The sequence below is a fragment of the Glycine soja genome, chromosome 12, assembly GCF_004193775.1.
Source record: "Glycine soja cultivar W05 chromosome 12, ASM419377v2, whole genome shotgun sequence".
NCBI classification, from domain to species: Eukaryota; Viridiplantae; Streptophyta; class Magnoliopsida; order Fabales; family Fabaceae; genus Glycine; species Glycine soja.
Genome location: NC_041013.1, coordinates 11495492 through 11522894, shown reverse-complemented (window position 1 = coordinate 11522894; position 27403 = coordinate 11495492). Strand labels below are relative to the sequence as shown.

Here is a 27403-nt window from a genome sequence, read left to right as displayed (position 1 = left end):
TTGTGGTGGCTATTCTCTCTTTAGTATTTCACTCAATTTGGAGTGCTTCTTAGTCCAATAGCTCTTAAGGTGGTTGGCCCCTTTCTTCTTGACTCAAATTCTTCAAGATATGGCACCAATCCTCCTTTCCAATTCCCTATATGGCAACTCACAAGCAAGGAAACAAAGAGACAAGCAATAACCAAAGACCAAAAAAATATGAAATGAAAGCTAAACCAATAGAGTTTTAACAAGACAAATTTCCAAAGATTATTCAACAATTAAAGCAATGAAAAGCACAAAAAAGCAAGCTAGGACTCAAAGAGAAACCTAGAATGGCTCTAGAGTAGAGTAGAAAAACTCTAAAAAAAAAGACTCAAGAAACCTCTAGTTTTGGCACTTGTTTTCACAATAATTTTCAATTGAAATTTCAGAACTAGGATTGGTATAAAATAGGCACCAATTATAGAGCAAATTTTGAGCCAAAACAACAAACACACTTTCCTTTCACTTTTTTTTTTCCTGGACACTGATTTTTCTGCCAACTTGTGAGATTTTTCTTTATTTTTCCTTTAATCCAAATCGCTTGGTTCTTTTTTTATAATTTTGGTCCAGATGTCTAAAAAATTCAGTAAAAGTTTCAGCTCAAAAAACGTAGTGACCAATTCCCAGTAATTTATACACTTTTGTATGTTCAAGCTGCCTGCACCAGCGATTTCAACCTAGAAATCAAGAGTAGTGTTTATGTTGCTTAAGGCTTGGATAGTTACAATTTGTGTTTGCTTATGCTCAATTATCTTGAATAACACAATTCAAGAGAGCTTAAGACTTATTTGATTCACAAATCCAGCCACAACTCAACACCACATCTCAACTTCATCATAGGCATCATGTAGGAATCTTAGAAAACAAAAAAGAGTTCAACAACAAGACTACTTCTAGGAATTGATTTAGAACATGTTATGAACTAAATAACATGCATGAATTAGACTCAAAATTCAAAAGATAGGCTAAGAATGACAAGAATACATGAAAAAATGTATCTAGAATTCAAAAAACAAAATAAAAATTCAACACAAACTTAGAGCATAATGTGACAATTACTATGACTAAACATGACTCTAAGACAACATGGATTAAGTGATTTACACTTAGATTTTTGTGTTTTTTTTTTCTAATCAATATTTTGGAACAAAATTTAGATCTAAAGGTTCAGCACAAGAATATTATGAATGAAAAATGATAGAACCTAAAATCAACACAAAAACAAGATTCAAGAGTAGATCTACAAAATTTGAACCATAGAAATGCAAGAACAAGTGTAGATCTAAGATTTAATCGGTTTATTTTTTTTTTGAATCTACTCTAAACAGCACCAAACCACAAGACAATGGAGGATATACAAGGAGAATAAGATGAAGAACAAGGAATTAAAGAGAATTCACCGAACAAAAAGATAGAGGAAGCAAAAGAACATCACCTAGATGAAGATGCTCTGATACCACATGATGCAAGCTCCATTGGAGCTTGTAGGCCTAGGATCTTCTTCATCAATGGATTCCTTTGCTTCTTGGAAGATAAATGGCAGCGGAATGGAGAAGGAAGAGAGAGAGGAGACGCCACTTCAAGGAGAAGATGAGTCTAGAAGAAGCTCACCACCATAGGAGGCCATGGATAAGAGCTTGGAGGAAGAAGGAGATGAATGAAGGGAGAGAGAGAGAAGAGCACGAAATTTTGTGCTCAAAAGGAGCTCTGAAATCTGAAGTTAATATTCAAATGATCAAAGTTCAAAAAAATACACACACATGACCTCTATTTATAGCCTAAGTGTCACACAAAATTGGAGGGAAATTCAAATTTCACTTGAATTTGAAATTGAATTTGTGGAGCCAAACTTTGGAGCCAAAATTTCACTAATTATGATTAGTGAATTTTAGTTATGGTTCAGCCCACTAATCCAAGATCAATTCCAAGATTCTCCACTAAGTGTGCTTAGGTGTCATGAGGCATGAAAAGCATGAAGGACATGCACAAAGTGTGACTATATGATGTGGCAATGGGGTGTAGTAAGCAAATGCTCACCTCCCCCTCTAAAATTTAATTGGATTGGGCTTCTACCAATTCAATTAAATTTATTTCCAGCCACACACATCAAATATCCACTTAGTGCATGTGAAATTACAAAACTACCCCTAATACAAAAACTAGTCTAGGTGCCCAAAAATACAAGGGCTGAAAAATCCTATATTTCTAGGGTACCCTACCTACAATATGGAGCCCTATATACAAGGACCAAATATAATGACATCCTAGTCTAATATGTACAAAGATAATTGGACCCAACCTTGGCCCATGGGCTCAGAAATCTACCCTAAGGTTCATGAGAACCCTAGGGCCTTCTTCAGCAGCTCTAGCCCAATCTTCTTGGAGCCTCTTGCTCATGGTTCTAGTGATTGGTCCCTTCCTAGGGAGGATTGCATCACTTAAGGCTCGAAGTAACATCAAGATTCATCAAATGTAAACGTTACAAAGTTTGGAACTAAACTACACAAGCTATATCTAACATATTCAATTTGTGAAAAGGAAATATCTGACTATACATCCATATGTACAAAATTTTACACAATAAATGTTTTGGTACTGTTAAGTATTGATACAAGGAAGACCTTTTGCCATCCACAAGAACCACCCTGGCTTCAACCGTTAGGTATCTTTTTTTTCTTCTTGAAGTCAAGAAGCACTTTTTCTCTCTCGAGTGGAGTCGCTGATAGCAACCATTTGCTAAAAGCAAGCTCTCCCATGCCCAGAGACTGGGCAAGGAGCCTATATTGGGTTCTCTTCCTTTCATCAATCAAAGGAACTTTCTGTTTTTTAGGTATACTATCTGGTTTTTTTCTTTGGTGGTCCAAATCCAAAGAGATGCTTGGCTTGACTAGGCTATCATCTAAGGGGATGCTAGTATCTATTTTCCCTTGAATCCCTGGGCCGAAGTTGACAATGTCTTCATTGCGATGAGTATAGACAATGCCTAAAGATACAAAACATCAGTTGACTAAATGGAAAATCCACTGTGCCATTTCCCAAATTAAAAACAATAGATCCATTCAGAAGCTTTACTCCCTCATATTTCCAGTGCCACCATAAAGCAAGGATTCAACTAGCTCAAGCTGATGAATCATGAATCCAATTTCTAGTATTCTTTTGTCATGACATAGTGAAAGGAAATATAATGTTCCATAAAATGCCAAAAAAGAAAAACACCTGTTTTAAATGTGTTTAGTATATGTAGATATTTCATGATCACCAAACAAAAATGTCTGCCGGCTATGATATATCAGGAGGCCCAAGAGAAATAAAGTTGTCATTTCACTAACTTCCTGACTGTTTTCGCATTTGACAATATTTTTATGATAAAAGAAACCAAGGAATTTCATAGTGGTTGAGATTTAGGAGATATGAAACATACCAAGGTCTACAAGATCTGGTTTACTTGTTGCATCCCTCACAGATTTGTTACACAATCTGGTTTCTGATTCCAGTACTGATGAACTTGTTTCTTCTTCTGACGGATTTACTTCTTCCGGTTGTTCTGTTTCATGCCCATGTTCTTCATGCAATTCAATGATCTCACCGGTAAATAACTTATCAGATAAATCTCGAAATAAATTGGAAATCCCAAAAAGCTCTCCTTGAAATTCCTTGCAGTCCTGCAAGGAAGTAAAGTTAATGTTTAGAGTTATTTTAAAATAAATATTTAGAAAAAGCGAAGAAAAGCAAAACAAAATACGTAGAATTTGGTACCTGGACACCTTCAAAATATCGTTTTTCCATCTTCCCAGAGACAGCAATGTTTGAGAGCTGCTGCTTGTACACCTGACGAGAGTATACAAGTTCTTCAAGTGAACCAGCTGCAAGCAGACGGAACACCACAACATGCCGCTTCTGTCCAAAACGAAAGGACCTGTCCTGAGCTTGTAAGTCTTGTGCAGGGTTCCAGTTGGGATCAAATATTACAACACGGTTTGCACTGACAAGGTTCAATCCAAGCCCACCCGCACGAGTTGATATTAGGAATACCTAAAATAATAAACAAGCCCCCAATCACAAATTGAATAGGAAAAATGCTTAATCAACTATTAGGTTTGAGATATACTTGTTTGCTTGGACTTGAGTTGAAATCATCAACCAGAGATTGACGTAAATTAGTTGGAGTGGAGCCATCAAGTCTTGAGAAGCAGTAGCCTTTTCGTATGAGAAATTTCTCCAGTATGTCCAGCATCCTGGAAAGAGTAGCTCAAAGTTAAACAGCAGAAAAAAGATGTTTAAAAAAACCAAGGCACTTGCAGAGAGCAGTTTACTAATGTCAACAAAGTTCAGTGCTTTGGTCATCTTAAGACTGAAAGCCACCATTAGGGCATCAAGGCAATAAATAAGAGGAAGTTCTCTACAGTACAGCCTAGACTTATGCATTTAAGTTTGAAAGCAGAAATCTAAAAAGACATATTTGAGTAAACTAACTTGAATTTCACTATAGTGCAAAATTCATCCCAACTTAAAAGGCAACCAGAAAAATTATCAAACATGGTTTGAAGGGTGTATTACTTATTTACCTTACAGAATAGCTAAACAAAAGAACTTTGTCACCCTGTGAAAACCATGAGTACAATAGTTTTTCAAGTGCTCGCATTTTTCCACAATGTGTCACATCACTGAGACCCATGAAGCTTTCATTTTGTGTATTCCCCCCCACTAAATCAATATCAGGGCCAAAGACTGCAGCAGCAAACTCTGCATCTTTATTTTGTTTGTCTGGATCATCTTTGGGATTTGGCTTAATCAGCTCAAGGTGGTTGCTTATCTAGCAAAAAGATACATAAACAAGTAACATTAAAATAATGTAAAGATGCATCATGAGCATGATCATAAATAAGTTTGCTCATGTAAGTAGACCATTAAACGGTGTGAACTGCAAGGCAACAGTGCTCCACACTTTTCGGTCCAAATTGAGTGTGAATTATAATTGCTGCAAAACTAATAGTGCCTTGTACAACTGTACCTTAAGGATCTCAATAAAAGCATTAATGAAATTGGCAATTTAAATCACAAGTCCTTAGTTCAGTTACAAGTTATTGTCAGGAAGTATTGGTTTTGAAAGCTGCTTATATATAAAATCCAGAGACTCTTGTATACATTAATTTCTCCACAGAATACATAGATCTCATTCAACATAATTCAATGTGAAAAATAGAGAATCCTGTACATAAACAAAATCTAGAATGGTGACCAATTAATTACCTGTAAGCAAAAAGTAAACAAAAAAAGAAAGAAAAGAAAACCATTTTGATAATTATACAAAGTAACATAAAGTCAATATAAGATTATAAGGCTTGCAGTATGGAAGCATTAAACAATGAGCAACATCGACCACCATGAAATGAAGAGTGCTTGAGTTTCACTTGCAAGATTAAAATTTATTGTCAAATCATATCCTTTTCAAATTGAATATTCATATCCTTGTCATCATCTACTTCTTATCTTTATAGATAAAAAATATATATTTTTCTCACATTAAGCGGTTGCCTTTCCTTCTCTTCCCTGTTACAATTGAATTGAATCATAATGAATATTTTCCTACTATTACAAAGCAGAAACTCCTACAAATGAATAAGGTTGCAACTGAATTCCAGTGCTATAAACGAAGTAGCTCTTATTTTGCAAGGACAGTATAATAAAAAAGAGACAGAAATTTCAAAGATCTCACTCAACCTGTTGGAGCTTGACAAGGCATGGAAGGACAAGGCAAAACGGGCATGAATCACAACCATCAGGGTTATCTCTATGCAGGTAAGGCCATATAGCTCCATCTGGTACTATCCTCTTGCAACATTCGACTTGAGTAAGAGGGCTACCACAACTGCAAGGCAGGTTCTTATTTATAAGGCATTGAATGTCAGGAAGCTGTAACATTCTCCTGTAAACACGTTTTTGCACATCACTCATTGCACAAAACACAATGTTATCTTCCTTCCCCATCATAAGATGCCCAATGGTCTCTTCCTTTGTCCTTCTCAACAGATATTTATGAAGAACTGCCACAAGGTGTTGTTTTCTCTTATTAGCAATTTGGACAAACCTATCAGGAGCAGTTGACCTCTGGCCATGCTTAAGGGGTTCATCATAGAACTCACGAAAATGTTCCCGTGTTCCAAGGGATCCAGGTGCAACCCAATCAAAGAGATTGAACAATTCCATGATCTTATTTTGCATTGCAGTCCCAGTGAGACCATAGCGTCTTAGGGTTTTAATTTCTAAACATGCTTTATAGAGTTTTGATTTCTCATTCTTAAGTCGATGAGCCTCATCGATAATCACAATGTTCCAGTTAATATCTAACAACGAACTTCCATGAATCCTGTATGTGTCAAAACTGGTAATGAGTATTTCCACTTCATTTGCTTCCAATTTATCATATATCAGGTTCCGGTTTGCACCATGATAAATGGAAACACTGAAGTTAGACCACTTGGAGAATTCGCTCTCCCAGTTGTGGATAACAGAAGTGGGGCAAATTATTAATGCAGGATCTCTTTTCTCTACATGGTTTTCATTTAGAGTAGAATGTCCTTCTTTAGCAAAGACGGCGGCAAGAAATGCTATTGCTTGAATGGTCTTTCCAAGACCCCTGTTTCAAATTTCAATATCTCAAAAATGAACTTCAACTTGGTAATTTACAAATTAGTAATTACCGCTGAAATGTGACGAAATGAACCAAATATCACAAACAAACATAAGTATAAAAATATACCAACAATATAGACAGAAAACAGAAGAAAAGTCCACATAATTGTAGGGCTCAAATAGGATCAGAAGATGCAACTTGTGGTTCTATGACTTCAGAAAACAACTCAAAGAAGATATAAAGATGAAGAGTATGGGCATTTGTTGAACTGGTGAAAAGGCCTAAGATACAAAATAGAAAAATTCTCAGTATTGAAATGCCATTAAAAATTTAAAACAAGAAGCAGTTGACCCAAATTAAGTAAAACTAAAACATTAACCTTTATACCTTTTTAGTTAAGTTGAAATATTAAATCTTTTTATCTTGAAGTAGCTACTACATTATTGTCATGTATTTTGTACGAAGTGAAGAAATGAACATATATACAGGCTCTTGAGTCTTGATAGAGAGTTTGAATGAACATTTTTTTATATAGTAAGGATATTATGAACATTGAATTCCATCAGTCCATGTGTTGGAGCAGTAATATCATTACATGATCCATAATAGTATGGGAAAATGGATTTTACCCTATGTTAACCCCCATGTACTTTGGTTTTAACTTATTTCCCTAAAGTTTATTTTTCCCTCAGTTAACCCCCCATGTACTTTGGTTTTAAATAAAAACGTTACATTTTCAGTTAAATGAAATCAAATGGAAGCTAATCTACAAACACTTGAAACCAAACTTCAAAAGGAATAAGTGATAAATGTACAAACTTCAAGGTGTTAAATGATAAAGAAAAAAATTGTTTTTGAAATGGTAAGGATATGTGGTGTGAAACTGTCCCTTGTTCAGTTTCATTTAACCAAAAACGTAACATTTCACTTAAAAAAATAAAATTCATGACAAAAAGATGCAGCAGGCAAAGAGGAACCAAAGGGAGAAAGGAGGAGGATACAAATTGCAACTCACATGTCATCTCCAAGTATGCCTCCATGATTGTTCTTGTACAACCCATACAAAAACCTCACTCCCTCTCTTTGATGCTCAAGCAGTCTACAGTTTATAGAAGCAGGAACCTGAAACAGTGAAAACAGCTCACAACAACATTCAATCGTGTTTCAAATTTCAGCACTTATCTCATCTAAAAAAAAATTGAAAATCATTCAATTTACAAAACCTAAGCATTTGCTAATAGCACATTTTTCTACCCACAATAATTTCTATAAAAACCACATCATTAAATAAATTCATAAACAATGTGCAATCTATTCACTACTCAGTACCATGATTTATTTATTTGTTTTCATTTTTAAATGATATCCAATTATCCTGTGCATAAATGCAATCACTGTGGTGACTATAACTAGAGGAAAACAGGCATTCACATTCACAGTCGTAAATCTACACCATTGAATGAAGATCAAACGGTTCAAATCCTGGATGCATATTTTAAGTCTGATTTACCAAGATAAAATACGAGACGTCTGATCTTCATCCAACAGTTCAGTCAGAATTCACTGACCGCTTGAATGCCTTAAATCCTTTTTTTTTTTTGTGAACTTAGGGTATCTCCAAGTTGGGAGCCAAAGACCAATTTCTCTAGACACTGAGATCCATTTAAGAGCTGACCTCTCCCAACATATGTTTTTTCTATATGCAGAAACTTATGGATGAAACTTCTAACCACAAGCTTAAGGGAAAAGATTGTTTGTCAAATATACCACTATGTTTTGAATGCGTTAAATCATAACTAGAGAGAATGAGGGATTAACACCTGAACCGGGGGAAATTCTCCATGCGAAGACAAGAGAAGAGGCTCAAAGGGTCCAGTGTGATCAAATTGAAACTGTGGCAATTTGGGTGAAGCGAATTTTGTTATCTTAATCTCTGGTTCTTCTTCTTTTTCTTCTTGCTGTTGTTGTTGCTGTTGTAGGGTTTTGGAGTGGGTTTGGGTTAGTGAATCGTCGAGGCGGCGAAGCTGGTGGGAAAGGGAGGATTTAGGGGGCTTTCTATGGATTGGAAAAAGGGAATCGCTTTCGCGGAGAATTGAATAAGGCTGTGTTTGAGTAATTGAGGAAGAGGAAGAGGGTTTTAGGGTTGAGCAAGGTCGCAGAGATTCCTTCAGAGCCCGCAGCGACATGGATTCGTTCCTGATTCTGTTGCTGTTGTTGATGCGGCGCAAAGTGTTGAATTTTTTTATGACAAACAAAACCTTCGTTTTCAGAACTGCAATTCTTGTTAACCGCCAAGCTCATTTTCGCTTCCCAATTTCGATTTTCTGGTACCTTTTTCTCCAAGTTGACCTAGGATTTTGGTTAGAATATATTTTATTTTATTTTTGTATAAATTATATTGTAGAATTTATAATTAATAAAAAAAAGGAATATTCAATATATATCTTTATCTACCAATAGGTAATTGGTGAGTGTGATACTAGACCCGGTCTCTTTAAATAAATTCTCAAGTTCGAATCTTGTAGATGAAAAAAAAAATATAATTGAAAAAAAAATATCTCATGAAACAATGATTAGTCAGATCTTCCAATAAAGATTAGATATCGGTGAAAGGATAAATAGTCACTTTTGTCCCTGAATGTATAATAGACTGACAAATACGTCCTTAAAAAAATGAAAATACAAAATTGATATCTCACAAATAACTTTCGTTTGTCACCGTTAATAAAAGTAGCCTACGTGATCTAAAGAGACAAATTTGTCATTGAAATGATTACGAATGTGATCATCTCTGATTGCCGCCTCTCTGATTGCCGCCAGCATATAGACATATTTGTCATATAATATCTTTTTTACTTTTCATCTTCCGACTCCACTGACAAAGACGTCCATAAAAGACTAAAATACAAAATTTAGTAACCGAAAGTGTAAAAAGTGCGACAAACATATTGAAACGTTAATAGTAGATTGTGACTAGTTATTATAATTAGAAAAAAATTATAATGATTGTGACAAATTTTTTTAACAAACTCATAAATTAAATTGAGTTTAGAAGAAAAGAGAATCCTCATTTTATAAACTATAATTTTTTTTAATATATTCTCATGCCCGATGAAAGATTCAAGTAAAAAAAATGCTTATAGTAAAACATTATAGTTAAATTAGGTCCATGAATAATTTTTAGGGAAAATTACAATTGCGATGACACTTTTAATTTGTAAAAAATACTCACCTCCTTTGGAATGGTTTTTTTTAAGATTATGATTTTGTAAATGATCAGTTAATAAAAGATAATTGTGTATGATTTAAAAAAAAATAAAAATCCACCAAAATTTATTATAATTTGTAATTTGATGTCATTGCATATACTAATAGACATTCATATTTTATTATGAAAAATTTATAAAAAAATTTAAATAAATAATGTTTGATTAAACAAAAACAATGATTTTCTTATCGTTTTACGGTAAAATTTCTTTTTTTTTCTATGTTGATAACATTTATTCAAGAGTTAACAATCAAATGATTGATTTTTTTGTAGTTGAAGAAAAGTAAAAAGAATTTGCCAAAGCAATAAAAATTTATTTCCGTTGGTAATATTTTATGTATGTCTCAAGCTTAAAAATTATATAACAGAAACATACACTTACCGGTGTGATATAGTTCTCCCAAAATTTTGTCGCAGTAATTATAAATTTTTCAAAAGTATAATAACTAGTCACAATCTATTATTAACGTCTGGATGTATTTGTTGCACTTTTTATACTTTTGGAGACTAAATTTTGCATTTTCATCTTTCAGGACGCATTTGTCAGTGAGGTGGGAAGACAAAAAGTCAAAAAAATATTATGACAAATATGCTTCTATGCTGACAATTAGAGATGACCACGTTGGCTCAGTGACAAATTTGTTCATTTGTGTCACGTAGGCTATTTTATTAACCATGACGGACGGAAGTTAACAGTTATATATATTTGTCGCACTTTTTATACTTTCAGGATTAAATTTTGTATTTTCATCTTTCAGGGACGCATTTGCCAATGAATTACACATTGAGGGATAAAAGTGACTATTTATCTTCGGTAAAATTATTGAATATTCCATGCAAATAACATAATCACAAAAAAATATATATTTTTATCTTTATCTAAAAAAATAATCTTTATAACAAAAGTATACCTAAAGAGGAAAATCTTATACAACTGAGTGCGAAAGTTTTAGAGTTTTTTTCTATTTTTAATTCATAAAACTATATAAATATAATAATTAATGGAAATAGAGAAAGTATATTTCCTATTTTGAAATAATTAAATTCATTATTAATTATTAGGGCAAAAAAGGCACTTTGTGCCTGAACTGAAAATACTAAATGTATATATAGTTAGTGTGATTGAAAAGATGTAATTGAAATTGGAAGTTAAAATAAAATTGAAATGATGTAATTGAAATTGGAAATTTGTAATTTTTGGGGGTAAAAATATTCATTAGAAAAGTGAACACCAAATGGGGGATTATTACCTTATCATGTCTGACCTGAAAATACTACATGTATATTTAATTAGTATGACCTATTTGAAAAGATATAACTAAAATTGGAAGTCAAAATAAAATTGAAATGATATAACTGAAATTAGAAGTTTATAATTTTTGGAATAAAAATGTTCATTAGAAAAGTGAATACCAAATGAGGTTATCCCTTTTATAATAGTCATGGATTAATTATTATCAACACAAATATATGTTTTAACTAAGGTAATTAAGAATATTTTATAATATTTCTTTTTTAAAAAATATTTTAAAATCTTTATATTTATTATAATAAAAGTAAACAAGTCTAAAAGAGAAATCTTATACAATTGAGCATGAAATCAAGATTTTATGTGTTGCCATTTTGTTTAGTACTTAAATATTTCATGAAGTCTAAATATTATTAACGTTTCTTCTTAAGAAACTTACAATCAAGTATTTTTTTATAGTCAGAAGTGTGTATGAAATTTTTTTTTCAAAATTAAATTAGGTTAATTATTTGCAATAATTCCTCTAGATTTTATTATTTTTTATAATTGTTAAATAATATGAAATAAATGAAAATTAAAATAATAACTTCAAAATTGTAAAACACAATAACAACTTGTGCATTGCATGGATCACAATACTAAATATATACTAGGAGAAGTTTTTTTAAATAATAAATAAAAAAACAGAAGTTAAATATAATTAATAAAAAAATGACAGAATTAAAAAAGAAAACTAAAATATAGTAGTGGGAAGTTACCGTAGATTTGAAGAAAAACTTGAAAGTTTAAGAGGTTGTTTAAGGATAAAACTGTTAAATAAAATGTGAAAACTAAATGGGAGTATTCCCTTTATTACTAGTATAGAAGTATAAATATAAATATAGATGATACCATTGTTGAATAGAATCGATACTACACTTTCACATTTTTTTTTGGTTCTACTCTTTAACCTTTGGTGTTAGAGAGAGAGCTCATTTGGTGGTTAAGATAAAAGGAGATAAGATAAGATATTTATCCTATCATATTGCTTGTGTATGGACAAGATAGGATAAGAACTCCTTTTTTCTTTTTCTCTCTCTATATAAAAGATGTATCATATGAGAATGATGAATCCTATGTGAGAATAAGAATTATATAATTTCAACCATTAAGTTAAAGTGAAAGACACACACACACACACTCCATAAGATTTATCAAATAAAAAATCAAGTATTTTAAAGACACACACACGCACGCACGCACGCACGCACGCACGCACACACATAGAGCCTTGTGACCTTTTCTCCTTTTGTAATAAAATTTAGTCTTTTATTATTTTATTTCTAGATAGACAAATTTTGGGGGAATTTTAACATGTATACATGGTTTTTTTATTTAGTTATTTAAATTTTTACATAATTTATAACTTTTAATAAATACAATTTTCTCATTTGATGTACACATTTATTCCTAATTCGTCCTTCAACTACTTTTAAAAATCACTCAGAATCATAAGTAGTTACTGTCTATTAGATTTTTGACATGAAAATTATTATCTATAACTATTAATAAATGCAATCATCCCATTTGCTGTACACATTTACTATTTTATTAGATTTTTGGACAATATTATGTGATGTCTGCTGCATATATATAACTAGAGAACATGAACCATACCTACTGAGCTCTAAACATTGCTTTGATTGCTTATTTAAGCATTATTTATTTAAATATTTTAACTTTGAGAACTTATGTTTTGTAATAGACTAACAGTATGAACCATGAACTTATTATCATTTTTTTTTGCTGGATGGTGTACTTTGAATATATTAACTTGTTATCCATAGGTATTTTTTTTTATGAAGTAGACTCTTACGATTTTATGAGTCGAGTCTACCTAGCTTTCACGAGTTTATGTAGACTCTCGATTTTGATAACCTTGTCCATCAATACATTAGATATGGACTTATTATTGACGAATATTTGTCAGTAGGTATTCCTTCAGTAAAATTGCATTATCGACAAATTTTGATCGTTAGTAATAACGAAATGGTCATTACTTCTGTGACGTTGTAGGTTTCTTAAGTTTTGGTTTGGGTAGCTTATATAAGCAACCCATCTTCAAAGTTTCTTAAGAATAAAAAATAATTTAATATGCTTTAAGATACTCAAAGTGGGTATCTTAAGTTTTAGCTATTGAAAATGCCCTAAGCAACAACGAAAGGACTTTCACCTTTACCTATGCTCTCTAATATAAAATTAAAGGTTGCACAGTATAATAATTCAATAGTGTGTGGTACTTTCAAAAAAAAAATATTAGGAGTAGACTCCAAAAAAGGTTCATAGAAAAAGATAGTGATGGTTAAAAGTTGTCACTATTTATAAATAAAAATCATTGGAATTTGTAATCCTAACGACGTTAGTTTAATTGGATGAAATGAATCAAATTGGTACATTCTTAAAAACTTAAGGACTAAATTAAATCTTTTAAAAATTTGGGGACCAAATTAAATCTTTTAAAATAATTTGGGACCAAATTGATAATTAAGCCTTATATATATTATACGTATTTCAACTATCCATTCAGTTATATTTGTTCTTAAAAGTGGTTCCATGTAATAGTTTGAGTTCTAATTTAAAGTGTAAATTGCACATTCACAAATTCAATTATATTTTTATTAATCTTATTTAAATCATGAATGCAAGGACTATTGATTTAATAATTTCTTAAAGTTCTGTTTGGTGTTTTAATGAAAAGAAATCCTATATTATAGGCTTTAATAATATTAGATTGACTTCAGACATTGCATAGGGAATGGTCGTTGTGTAAAATCGAACTGAATTACAGCTATTGTTAGAGGCTTCTATGGTTTTACATGTATGATCTATTTCTAAATTGAGTTATGAATCAATGTTTCATCCTTGATTGATTAATTTTGAGTGTTAAATTGAGGTCCTGATTGATAATTTTGGTTATAAAAGTCAGTGGAAGAAGACTAGAGGGAACAACTACTCACCCAGTATTTTGGTTTACCAATTTGAAATTACTAACCCTTTTTTATTAGGTGTTTAATTTTGATGTCAATGGACCAACATGGTGAATGCATCATAGAGGATTGGTAAATGCCTTCGATAGAGAGGGTCATTATGTTTAGGTCTTATCGGTTGGTTAGGTTAGTATGCTTTTCCTAAGCTGAATTCTTTCTCTCAGGCTAAGAGGGAGCATATCTCCTCAACTTTCCTTTTTTAAGAATATAAAAATATTTAAATCACATTCAATCGTTTAAAGTTAATCTCTTTTTATTAGAATCGATTTTACTAAATTCTAAAACAAAGGGACAATAAAAAATTAAAATGAGAAGGAGATAAACATCATATGCTAAGGTTTAGATTTGACTCATTCAAGATGGAAAAATTATCGAAATAAGAAAGTTTTACACTAAATAAAATGTTAAATTATTTCATAATGTAACTCCTTTGTAGTCTTTTGCTCCATAAGCCTATAGCAAATGTTTATTATTTATTTTATATATGAAATCTATTTATGTTTTAGTGACGTAGAGAGTACAGATGAAAGCAAATGTGAATTTGATGAAGATGTCGATAATGAGAAAGAGGTTGCAAACACAGATGTGACAGATGATGAATACAAAATTCGTATTGATTTGACAGTTAAACACATAGTGATTGACTTTTTCTAATGAACAAGCTGCTTATGAGTGGTATAATTCGTATGCAAAAGTTCATGGTTTTGGAATTAGAAAAAGGCACAAAGACCACAACGAGAGTGGTAATATTAAAATGCATGTGTTATGTAACAAAGAAGGATTGAGGGACAAAAAGCACTTGATCAAGGATGATAGAAAAAAGGAACAGAAACTTCTCACTCATACAAATTGCAATGTCAAACTACGTGTAAAGTTGGATAAAAAATGTCCAGGTGGATAATTGTGTCATTTACGGAGACCCATAGCCATGATTTGTGTCAATCATATTTTGAGCCCTTTATTCGTTCACACCATGAATTGACTAATGCAGACAAGGCTCAGGTGGATTGATTGTATGTGCAAGGTGTAAGAACCTGCCAGATAATGGGTTACATGATAGATAAAAAGGATAGGCATTTAAATCTTGGCTTTTACAAGAAAGACTCATATAATCATATTAAGCGGATAAGCATTCTCAAATAAAAGACGGAGACACTAGTTGCATTAAATTATGTAGGCAAAAAGACAGGCAGTTATCTTATGTTTTTTTTTGCAAGATACATGGTTGTTGGAAATGGTAAACTAAGTCACATATCATCAATATCTATATACTAAAGTTGGAGTATGATGAATATACTAAAATGTCCATGGCTGAGGTGTTGACATCTGTTCATTTTCTTGATTTTTTGGTCATTTTATAACCCTCCAGCTTTGGCTTGGTTTTGTGCCACCTGTTCCTTGTTTTGTGCCACCTGTTCCTTTGTTTTGTCCAACTTTGGCTTGGTTTTGTGTCACCTGCCTGCTGTGTTTCCTTTTTTCTGCCATGTTGAAATGTTTCCTCTCTCTTCATCTCTTCTTTACACAAAGCCTGAGCATTTTCTGTTTTTGCTTCTGTTCTCATCTTCATTCTATTTTTTGTTTTTACGATTTTGATTTGGCTTTGAGGATGGGTTGGGTAGCCATGCTTTATCTCGCCGTCGTTCCTGCACTCAACCGAGTTTCCCTTTCTGGGCTTGGCTTTAAACTATAAAATTTAGCCTCCAAAGTTAGGGTTGGGGTAGGGTTCCAGAAGCATGTTCTTCCTTCTCCAAAACCAAACTTCAAAAGAGAGAACTACATCAAGGAAGAGGATGAAATATTCAATGTTTAATTATACACATGCACAAATTATACCTAAATCATATATGAATCCATTGTGATTGGTTTTTGTTGTTGGTGTTATTTGTCAGGTCAACCGCGACGCCGTCGGATACATCACCTACCGGACCAAGGACTCCGCGGACGCTGCCATCGTCGCCGGCCTCGACCCCACCTTCGGAATCACCGTTAACTCTAAAACGGTGCTTACTTTTTCCCCTTTCTCTCTCTCACATTTAGGGTTTCAGAACTCATGTTTTGATATTGAATGTTTAGAATTTTGACTAAAGTTTTGAAGATGATGATGGTGAAGTTTGAAACTGAACGCAATTGACGAATATTCAGCTTATTAGTTTGGAACTAGATAAAATTTGGAAGCTTTGAGTTTGAAGCAACAATTATAAGGGCTGAAAATTGAACAAATTTGACATATTTTGCACCAATAGTTTAGAATTTTGGTAAAATTTTAACCTTTGTGTTTGGGTGAACGTATTTGAGTTAAAATTGATTAATTTGTAAGTAAAATTGATTTGTTAGTGGAGTTATGTTTTTATCAAGACAAAAGCTAAACTGTTTTTATTCAAAATATATTTTGAAGCAAAATTTAATTTAAGAGTTTCTCAACAGGGTAGGTTATGTTTGAATAAAAGTGGAAATAGTGTTTTCGAAAATTTCATTGTATTTTCCCAAATTCTAAAACACATAATGTAAAAGGAAGAATTTGTTGCTTTAGGAGCTAAATAATTTTTTTGGTCCTCCAACTGATATTCAAACATGCACATAAATTTTACATGAATTCTTGCTAGGGTGAGGAGAAATGCGCGGGAATCAGGAGTGATGACACATGTTCAATGAGAATGATTATTGTTTTAATATATAGCAAGTAGATAGATTTGGTAGTGAAGTGAGTTACCTTTATACCTAAGGCAAAAGCTATTTGAAACTATTTTAATTTAAAATCAATTTTGAACCAAAAAATGGAAAAAGAAGAATTCCTTGCTTTAGAAGTAAAGGAATTTTTGAGGTCGTCCAACCGATATTCTAATATGCACATAGTGGTTACATGAATTCCTGCTGCTGGAGTGAGGAGAAATGCACGGGAAACAAGAGTGATGAGGAACTAACATGTGTTCATTTTCGGATCATTGTTTTAAATATATTGTAAATAGATTTATAAGGTAAGTTTGAAAGAGATTGTTGTGTTTAACAGGTCCAGGTGTTGTGGGCAACATACCCTCTAGCCATGTGGAGGGAAGGAGTTGGTAATAGCAGGAACAAAGGTTCTATGTCAAAGCTTGTGCGTGCTGAGGTACCTTTGAGCAAGCATGGAAGAGGTAACAGACTTGCTTCACCCATAAGGAATACCAAACGTAGCGAGGATAGCTCAGGTAGCTCAGTTTTAGAAGTGTCTTTCAAGGGCAGAGAAATTGTTGCTTATGATGATATCCTCTGACTATGAAAATCTGTATTGTTAGAAGGTAGTCTTATTCTGTATCAATGATTTGAATTTGGGCTTTAGATCTCTTTGTAGTTCTTTTTTCCCTTTTGTTAAGTATGTGCTCAATGAGATACTGGGAAGTAACTTATGGAGTTGGTTGTGATGTTTAATGCCTACATCTTAGATATGAGATGGACATGTTGGCCTTCTCTGGCTGCGATCATGATTGTGATAGCAGAGAGGAGGAGGAACTCACAAGAATGAGGTAATATGAATCTTGCATCTTTTGAAATCAGCACTGTTCAATGTACTTAAATATATATAAATTGTCCCAGAGCAACACGTTTCTTTTTTTTCACTTTTTTCTTTTGTTATTTTTTCTCACTTTAAATTTTTTAAAAATCGTGCAAAGCACAGGTCCCACACCTAAGTATAATTTGGGGGGCATGGTTCTAACCAGCTCCATTACAAAATTTCAGGGAACATCATCCAGAAAATGTTTTTTCATCCATGGAAATCATCCACAAAAAATTGTTCCGTTTGTACAATTAGCTGTTATTATATAAGCTATAAAGATATTGAAAAACTGGAACAACTATATGCTCAAAGACTTTTGCTATAGGACAAGTGTCAATGATGTTATTCATGAAGAAGGTTGACTTCTTTGATTATATACTTCAAAAACTCATTCATTTGGGCATCTTTCATATTATGTAAATTGCTAGATATTTTCAGTTTTTATATGGCAAGGTCAAGGCATTTATCTATCTTTGTTGCTTCTTCAGAACAGTTTCTACCAGTATTAGTGGTGCAAGCTACTACACTGGAACTTTCAATACTGTCAATCGCTCTCCGGATGGAAGGTATGTTGTTGTGATGGCATTTGCTTTTGCTTTTATTTGCCTGGTACTTATACTTTTTCTATGCCTTCTTGCATAGTGTTTCGTAATAATTATTTTTTTTTTCCAGCCATTCTAGCTGCCACATAATAGAGCAGTTGCCAGAAGAATCCAGAACATGCGATGGAGAGTTGATGGTGGTCTGTGATAGACTATTCTATTTTTGTGATCTTGAAACTAAATTTCTTTGCCTTGCTCTATTTTCCCATTTTTTTTGCTAAATCATGTTCACATATTGGCTGATATTAATGTAGTGTTGCAGTCTTTGATATGTCGAATTGGTTGCCTTGAGTAACCAGTGTTTACATGCATACACAGGAAATGATCTTGGAAGAAAATTTTTGCTTGATGGAGAGGTCACTATTGACACAATGGCAGATGATGTGGAATTCACAGGTTAGATTTTGGAAATCCAAAGGAACGTCGATAACTAATCACTTACTAATTTGAAGTTTTTTTTTAACAGTGCTGATTGAAGCTCATTAAAATGTGTACATTTTTTGTTGCGAAGCTGCCTTTTCTTATTTTAAAAACTTATCATCTACAGACTGTGACAGATAGTTGGATAGAGAATGCTGTCAAAGGCTGATGGGCAAGCAGGTATCAGCTTCATCTTATACATTTATTACTTTAATTCCCACATATACTGCCTCACATCTTCAGTGTATATTATGATGGCTGTTGCAGATTATCAGGAAGAATGGAAGAATAAAGTTTTTGGTTGATATCTTGCTTGGGCTTAAGTTCTCCATGAGTGGAAATTTTGTGTAAGTTTCCATTGTTTCATGTTTACTACTAATGTTCATGAGAGGGTCATCAAAACAAAGGAAATAGGAAGGCATGCATTTAGTGACAATGAAGGGACCAACCTCTCTGTAGACAAATAGTGGAGAACCTTTGGATAATTAAGGGGATAGATCTAGAATATGTGAACAAAGAGTTAGGGGGGTCTTCGACCTTAGACAAGGATATTAAAGCCCAAGGGCACACGTTTGTCACCTCCAGAGAGTACATGGGCTAAAAATGTGTTAAAGCTTTGAGGTAAAGGAATTTTAAGGGAATCTCAGGAATTAAGATTGAATAGAAGTAAAATCAGAACCTGGGTAAGTATGCTAGGCAATGCTTAATGTATGCTTGGAATTCTTTGCCAAAGCTCTAACTTTGAGACAGGGTATTTATAAGTAGGACAATTTCTGCGGGGGCATCAATGGGAATGTGTAGAATGACTAAATATTTAGTTTTACAATGAGAGGTTGTTTAGGAACTAAGCGGCTAAGACAAAGGATCTTTTATGAAGTGTGTAGCTTTGATATTTAAGGGCATGGTTAAAGTTAGGGTAGGGGTTCTGGTCTTAGGATGTTATTGACATATATCTTGATATGTCAGCTATTTTATACGTCATGAATTAATTTTTTTTCTCATAAGGTAATATGGATAATTTGGCCTCTTTGCACGGAAGGGAGATTCTTTAATTGAAATGGTTGACTTATTTAAAGAGGACAAAATTTAGGTGCAGTTCTTTAAATATTTTTTATACTGTTCTCAAATTGGAATGGACATTAAGATCAACACCGATTCTGAGATGAAACTCTAAATAATAGTAAAAGTATTTAAAGAACTGCACCTATGTGTTGCCCTTAAAAAGCTACAGGTAATCATGATTCAACCTATTGGAAAATCATAGTTTATTTGGGTTAAGAGAATCACAAAGATGTCCTGAATGACGACCGAGGAAGAATTTCAAATCTATCCAACGTGTTTGTCACATTTTTTTATGGAACATGCATAAATGCTTTCTTCTATGTTTTAAAAAGTCTTGGAAAAGATTGTGGCTAAAAATTTGTATTAAAAAAAAGAGAGAAAAAGAGTCTCACATGACAAAATCAATGATACAATAAAAATCTTTGCTTTTTAAGTTTTAATTGATAATTTAGGTCCTGTAGATACTCTAACATGCAAAATATTAACAAAATTCTAGGAATCTCAATATATACTGTTATTATACCTTTGAGATAATCGCTCATGTCTGTCTCCTTTTTATTTGCATTTTTTTTTCGCCGAGTTAGTTCTTCTGGTTGATGAAAGTAGAACAACGGGTTAATGAAACTATAGTGAAAATAAGAGTAGCAGCAATGGTAAATTAAACTAAAACTAAATGTCAGATTTGCTATTGAAAAGATTAAAACTTTGGAGGCGCGAAACATGCTATATATTGGTTTCTATGCGCGCATGTTATAATCTATTTCTTGATTTTTCTAACATAATCATAGTTACCTTTAGATTGTTGTGGATCCTTTATATAATTTAGTTTTTGAGTGTTGTTATGGAGTTTAAATTATGTATAAATTTTTTAATTTAGATAAAGGAATTTGGAATATTTTTCCCATTCAATGTTATTATATTCTGTTATGAAATTTTGGGTACTATATGCAGAACATGGTTCTGACCGGACTGAGTTCTTGAAGCTCTCTAACAAAATAGAGTACACAATTCAAACTTGATATCTTCTATAGTTTGAGGAGTTGATGGTATCATCTTTTTTTTATTTGTCTGACATAATCATAGTTATTTTTAAGTTGTTGTAGATCCTTTATGTAATTTATTTTTTGAATTCTGTTTTGGAGTTCAGATTATATATATATATATATATATATATATATATATATATATATATATATATATATATATATATTTATTTACATGGAAAAATGTGGCTAATTTTTTCCCTATTATTTTACAGATAATGTTTTGTTAATTTTTATGTTTAAATAATTATTTAGTTATTAATATTCAACTTTATTATGCTTCAACATTATGTTTCATTTTATGCCTATGTTGCAAATAAAAAAAAATGTATACCAAATCGGTTAACTAATGACCCATGCATATGCACGGGTTACAATCATGAGCACAAATTACATATTATTGGCCTTCCTGCATTTTTATTTACATAGTATATTTCTGATTTTCTGTGTATTTTAATTATTTCTCTTTATATTTATGGGTGAAAATAAATTATACTCAGAATTTCCTATTTTATTGTAATTGAACTAATCAAGTGACTCGTGCGTACGCACGGGTACAGACTAGTTTTGGGTTGAAAGTACAAGTAGTTTGGTTTTCAATGTTTTGTACTTGTGTTGTCATTTGAAAGTACTTATTGATGGGGAAATAGGACAACACAATAAGAAACTCTATAACAGAGTAATTAGCAATGAAAATAAGTTTCCCCAAACTTGCAAGAACTTGTGAGGAGCACCAATAAAGTATAAAACACAAGATAGAAATTAAAGAAAACAGAGACACAATTTGTTTAACGTGGAAAATCCTTCAATGCAAGGGTAAAAACCACGGGTCATCCAGAAAAAATAACTCCACTATAATCAATAAAGATACAAGAGAGCCTCCAACAAGTACACTAAAATGTGCTACAAACAGCCAAATCAAAACAGACCCTGAGTTGATACAATAGAGACAAGAAGAGGAAATCCTAAAATATAGAACAGAGAATATGAAGCACTTATCTCTCTCTCCAGATATCTTTTCATGATCCAACCAGACAACTTGGAGTATCAAGTGTGCTGAACCAGATTTCCAAAAATCATCTTGATCCAACGGTGAACCAATCTGCTGTTTCAATATGAAAAATGCTCTCTAGTGGGTATGCGAAAATCATAATGATTTTTCCTCTCCTTTCTCTCTCAATGATTTTTAACTATTTTTTCCTCTCAAATGAGTCCCTCTCACTGTATCTCACTCTCTAATCTGACCCATCTTCACTTAAATAAGTGAGACATACAAGCCTTCTCACTTGGATCTTTACTCCACATAGGCAGGGAGCCCAAAAAACCCAACAAATGTCTTCCTCACAACTATGTGAAGGTGACTGCCAAACCGGCGATCTCACAACAAGCTTCAAACTTCCCTCTTAGTAATTCCTTAGTCATCATATCAACTCTATTATCATCAGTATGAATTTTGGCCAACTCCGATAGCTTAGCATCCAAAGCATCTCATATCCAATGATACCTCACATCAATATGCTTAGACCTTGAATAAAAGGTTGAGTTCTTACCAAGATGAATAACACTCTGACTATCCAAAAATAGTAGATATTTATCCTGAAAAAAACCAAGCTTCTGGATGAATTTCTTCACCTATAACAACTCTTTGCATGCTTCGGTAAGGGCAATGAATTCTACCTCTGTAGTAGACAAAGCTACAAACTTTTGTAGCTTGGACTGCCAAGTCATAGCCCCCCCTACAAATTTAATCAAATAGCCCGAAGTGGACCTCCTGAAATCAATGTCTCTGACCATATCTGAGTCTGAGTATCCCACCAAAGTAGGTTTATCACCACCAAAACAAAGCCTCATATCAACAGTACCATGAAGATACCTCAAAATCCATTTCACAACATTCCAATGCTCTCTACTTGGGTTTGACAAAAATCTACTGACTGTACCAACAACATGTTCTATATTTGGTCTTGTGCATACCATTGCATACATCAAACTTCCCACCGCAGATGCATAAGGAACCCGTTGCATATCTAATTTCTCAGCTTCATTTGATGGACTCTGTTTTTGAACTTAACTTAAAATGAGTAGCGAGAAGAGTGCTTACCACCTTAGCCTTTTCCATCTGGAATCTCTGCAACACTTTTTTGATGTAGTGTTCTTGTCACAGCCACAACTTCTTCTCTTTTCTGCCACGCGTGATTCTTATGCCAAGAATCTGTTTAGCAACTCCTATGCCCATGGCAAATGACTCACCCAATTGCTTCTTCAACCTGTCAATCTTGGAAACATTTTTCCCAACAATAAGCATGTCATCAACATACAATAACAAGATAATGAAGTCATCATCAGAAAAATTTCTAACAAAGACAATGGTCAGAAGTAGTCTTCCTGTAGCCTTGCTCACACATAACAGACTCAAACTTCTTGTACCATTGCCTAGGAGCCTGCTTCAAACCATATAGGCTTTTTCTTGTGGAAGCAAAGACTTCCAAGATTATTTTGATGATGCCAATGAATCAAGAGTTAAGCAAGTTCCAAAGAATCAGGAGTCAAAAAGCTTCAAGAATCAATTTTCAAGATTCAAGATTCAAGAACAATCAAGTTTCAAGAATCAAGACTCAAGATTCAAAAATCAAGAGAAGACTCAATCAAGATAAGTACTAAAAAAGTTTTTCAAAACATTGAGTAGCACAAGAATTTTTCACAAAATCTTTTACCAAAGAGTTTTACTCTCTGGTAATCGATTACCAGAAGGTAGTAATCGATTACCAGTAGCCAACATTGTTTTTCAAACTGATTTACAAAGCTGTAATCGATTACCATGAGCATGTAATCGATTACCAATGTTTTAAAATATTAGATTTCAAATTTCATGAGTCACAACTAGTGATAAAACATTTTCAAATCATTTTCAAACTTGTGTAATCGATTACACAATACTTGTAATAGATTACCAGAGTTTCTAAATGTTTGGATTTTCAAATTTAAACATGAAGAGTTACATCTGTTGATGTGTAATCGATTACACTATGATGGTAATCGATTACCAGTGACTGATTTCGAAAAATAAATTACCAAAAGTCACAATTCTTAAGGTGACTTGTTTTTGAAGATTTTTCAAAAGTCACAACCTTTAAAGTGACTAGTTTTTCAAAAAAGTCACAACTTTTAAAGTGACTAGTTTTAAAGAAATTGCCAAGAGTCACAAACTTTAACTTGAGTCATCCAATGGTTATAAATATGTGACCATAGCACGAATTTCATATACAATACAGAAAAGATTGATTCCTTTCATGATTAACAGATTTCTTTCATAGAGTTTTTATTCAATACTTTATCTTCCATGAAAAGTTTATTGTTCAAAAACTTGTGCTACTCTTCTTCTTCATTCACTTTTTTCTCTTGCCAAAAGATTCAAAGGACTAACCGCCTGAGATATCTTCTGTTTCTTACAAAAGATTTCAAAGGACTAACCGCCCGAGATATCTTTTTTCTTTTCCCTTTATACAAAAGATTTCAAAGGACTAACCGCCTGAGATATCTTTTATATCCCCCTCACAGAGAATTCAAGGGACTAACCGCCTAAGAATTCTTTGTCCTAACACATTGAAGGGTACATCCTTTGTGGTACAAGTAGAGGGTACATTTACTTGGGTTGTTATACTGAGAACAAGAGAGGGTACATCTCTTGTGGATCAGTTCAAGTGGAGGGTACATCCACTTGGTTGTTCAAAGAGAACAAGGGAGGGTACATCCCTTGTGGATCTTTGGCTTGTAAAGGATTTTACAAGGTTGAAAGAAATCTCAAGAACCGTTAGTTTCTTGGGGACTGGATGTAGACACGAGTTGTTGCCGAACCAGTATAAATCTTGTGTTTGTCTTCTTCTTACCTACACCCTTTAATTTCCGCTGTGTACTTTTAATAGCCGCTTTTACTTTTGGTTAAGTTATTGTTTATGTTCTTTGCTTTCTTAACTTAGTAGCAAAAGCCTAGTTAAATCTAGTAACATTAAGAAGGATAAATTTTTTAATTAGTCAAGACACATTAATAATTAATTCAACCCCCCCTTCTTAATTATTCCGAGGCCACTTGATCCAACATTTCTCAGTCTACACACATAGTCTTCTTTCCCTTCAACATGAAAACCATCAGGTTACTTCATCTAGATCTCTTCCTCCAAATCACCATGAAGGAAAGTAGTTTTTACATCTATTTGCTCTACCTCCAAATCAAGAGTAGAAGCCAAACTTAACACGGTTCTAATGGATGACATTTTCACCATAGGAGAAAAGATCTCATTAAAATGAACACCCTTCCTTTGACTATAGCCCTTCACCACTAATCTTGCTTTGTACCTCAGAGATGTAGAGTTACTCTCATGCTTCACCCTATAGATCCACCTATTATCCAAGGCCCTCTTACCTTTAGGTAATTTCACTAAATCAAAAGTGTGATTATTGTGTATGGATTTCATCTCATCCTTCATTGCATCCAACCACTTTCTCTTTTCTTCACTTTCCATGGCCTCTCTAAAGCACTCAGGTTCTCCATCATCTGTTAGGATCACATACTCATTTAGAGAATACCACTTAGAAGGTTGTCTCTCCCTGTTGGACCTCCTGACTTGAACTTGAGGTGGTTCGACAGCATCACCAAGATTTTCATCTTGTGACATGTCATGCTCCTCCTCCTCCTCCTCTTCATCAGTAGGAACATCTACTTCATCTCCAGGTTACTAGGCATCAACATCATTCTGAACATCAATATTCAAATTCTGAATAGGTGGCTGAACAGGTTGAAAATCAGTCACACTGTTGTCTTCCATAGGTGTAGACTTCTCCACCTTATCAATGTCTTCAATGGTTTGGTCTTCCATGAATTTCACATCATGGCTTCTAACAAGCATCTTCTCAACAGGATCATAGAACTTGTAACCAAATTCATTCTCACCATAACCAATGAAGATGCACTGCTTTGACTTTGCATCCGACTTGGACCTTTCATCCTTTGGAACATGCACAAAAGCCTTGCAGCCAAAAACTCTTAAGTGATCATACTTCCCATTCTTGCCAGACCAAATTTTGTTTGGCACCTCACTACTCAAAACAACGACAGGACTAAGATTGATAACATGCAACACTGTGTACAATGCCTCACCCCAGAAGTGCTTAGGTAACTTTGCTTCAGAGAGCATGCATTTCACTCTCTCAATCAATGCCTTGTTCATCCTCTCTGCCAAACCATTCAGTTGAGGAGTTTTAGGAGGAGTTTTCTCATGAGCAATACCATGCTGCTTGCAGTAGACATCAAATGGTCCACAATACTCACCATCATTGTTCGTTCGAATGCGTTTTAACTTCTTACTTGACTGTCTCTCAACTAAGACATGAAACTCCTTGTACTTCTCAAGAACTTGGTCTTTTATCTTCAAAACATAGACCCAAAGTTTCTTGGAACAATCATCAATGAAGGTAACAAAATATAGTGCACTACTAAAGGATTTCACCTTCAAAGGGCCACAAACATCTTAATGCAACAATTCAAGCAACTCAGATTTTCTGGAGGGAGGATACTTCTTGAAGGATACTCTAGTTTGCTTATCAACCATGTAATGAGATCATTTCTCCAAATCTACATTTTTTAATCCTGGAAGCGTATCCTTCTTGGCTAAACAATTCAGCCCCTTCTCATCAATATGACTAAGCCTTCGGTGCCACAAAGATGCCTCCATATCCATAACATTCACACTGTCTCTAGCAACCAAAGCTTTCGTCCAATACAACTTTGAAATTTTCTCCCCCTTGACCACAACCAGGTTACCCTTGGTGAGTTTCCACTTTCCAGAACCAAAGTGGTTATCATAACCAGCATCATCAAGTACCTGCACATAGATCAAATTAAAGCGGACATCTGGAGCATGTTTCACTCCTCTAAGTAGCAACTGCATTCCCATGTTGGTTTGCAAACAAACATCACCAACACCAATCACCTTGGACATGCCATCATTAGCCATCTTCAAGACTCCAAAATCACCTGGAGTGTAAGATGTGAAGAACTCCTTCCTGACTGTAACGTGTAGTGTAGCACCACTATCAAATATCCACATGCTCTCATAAGATACAAGATTAAGTGAATCAGGATCATGGAGAATAACAAGATCATCATTGGTAGTAGTAGTCACATAGTCATCATCATGATCCTTCTCTTTTTGCTTACCCTTCTTGTCTTTATTCTTCTTCTTCCATAGAAAACAATTCCTCTGGATATTCCCTATTCTGTGACAATAATGGCACTCAACATTCTTGTATCGAGACCTGAACTTGCTTTTGCTCTTGTCTCTATCACCCTTCATATGTGCCTCCATCGTTCAAGCAAGTAGAAAAATAGCCCCTTAATCAAAGAGCTCTGATACCACTCTGATGGGGGAAATAGGCCATCACAATAACAAACTCTATAACAGAGTAATAAGCAGTGAAAATAAATTCCTTCAAACTTGCAAGAACTTGTGAGGAGCACCAATAAAGTATAGAGCACAAGATATAAAT

The 27403-nt window shown here is 33.6% G+C and overlaps 2 protein-coding genes across 8 annotated transcripts; one reads left to right on the top strand and one right to left on the bottom strand.

Moving 5' to 3' along the window:
- Nucleotides 1-2462: 2462 nt before the first annotated feature.
- LOC114380133 (switch 2) lies at nucleotides 2463-9001 on the bottom strand. The gene is made up of 8 exons (XM_028339070.1): nucleotides 8479-9001; nucleotides 7674-7780; nucleotides 5746-6661; nucleotides 4590-4837; nucleotides 4133-4259; nucleotides 3781-4056; nucleotides 3446-3686; nucleotides 2463-3007 (listed from the first exon to the last, which is right to left on the bottom strand). Exons 1-8 carry the CDS (start codon nucleotides 8842-8844, stop codon nucleotides 2676-2678), a joined length of 2613 nt encoding a protein of 870 aa, XP_028194871.1. The 5' UTR covers nucleotides 8845-9001; the 3' UTR covers nucleotides 2463-2675.
- A 6663-nt stretch (nucleotides 9002-15664) lies between these two features.
- Nucleotides 15665-20930, top strand: LOC114379526. Of its 7 annotated transcripts, none has more exons than XR_003659515.1 (9): nucleotides 15665-16201; nucleotides 17209-17332; nucleotides 17621-17701; nucleotides 18227-18299; nucleotides 18406-18475; nucleotides 18590-18731; nucleotides 18883-18935; nucleotides 19023-19102; nucleotides 20769-20930. XR_003659515.1 is itself a non-coding variant. In XM_028338205.1 (8 exons), exons 1-6 carry the CDS (start codon nucleotides 17454-17456, stop codon nucleotides 18922-18924), a joined length of 372 nt encoding a protein of 123 aa, XP_028194006.1. In that variant the 5' UTR covers nucleotides 17360-17453; the 3' UTR covers nucleotides 18925-18935; nucleotides 19023-19102; nucleotides 20769-20930. The 7 variants fall into 7 exon arrangements, 1 of the variants encoding a protein (XP_028194006.1); XR_003659514.1 differs by having other exon boundaries at nucleotides 18222-18299; nucleotides 18598-18731; XR_003659517.1 differs by having other exon boundaries at nucleotides 18222-18299; nucleotides 18893-18935.
- Nucleotides 20931-27403: the final 6473 nt, after the last annotated feature.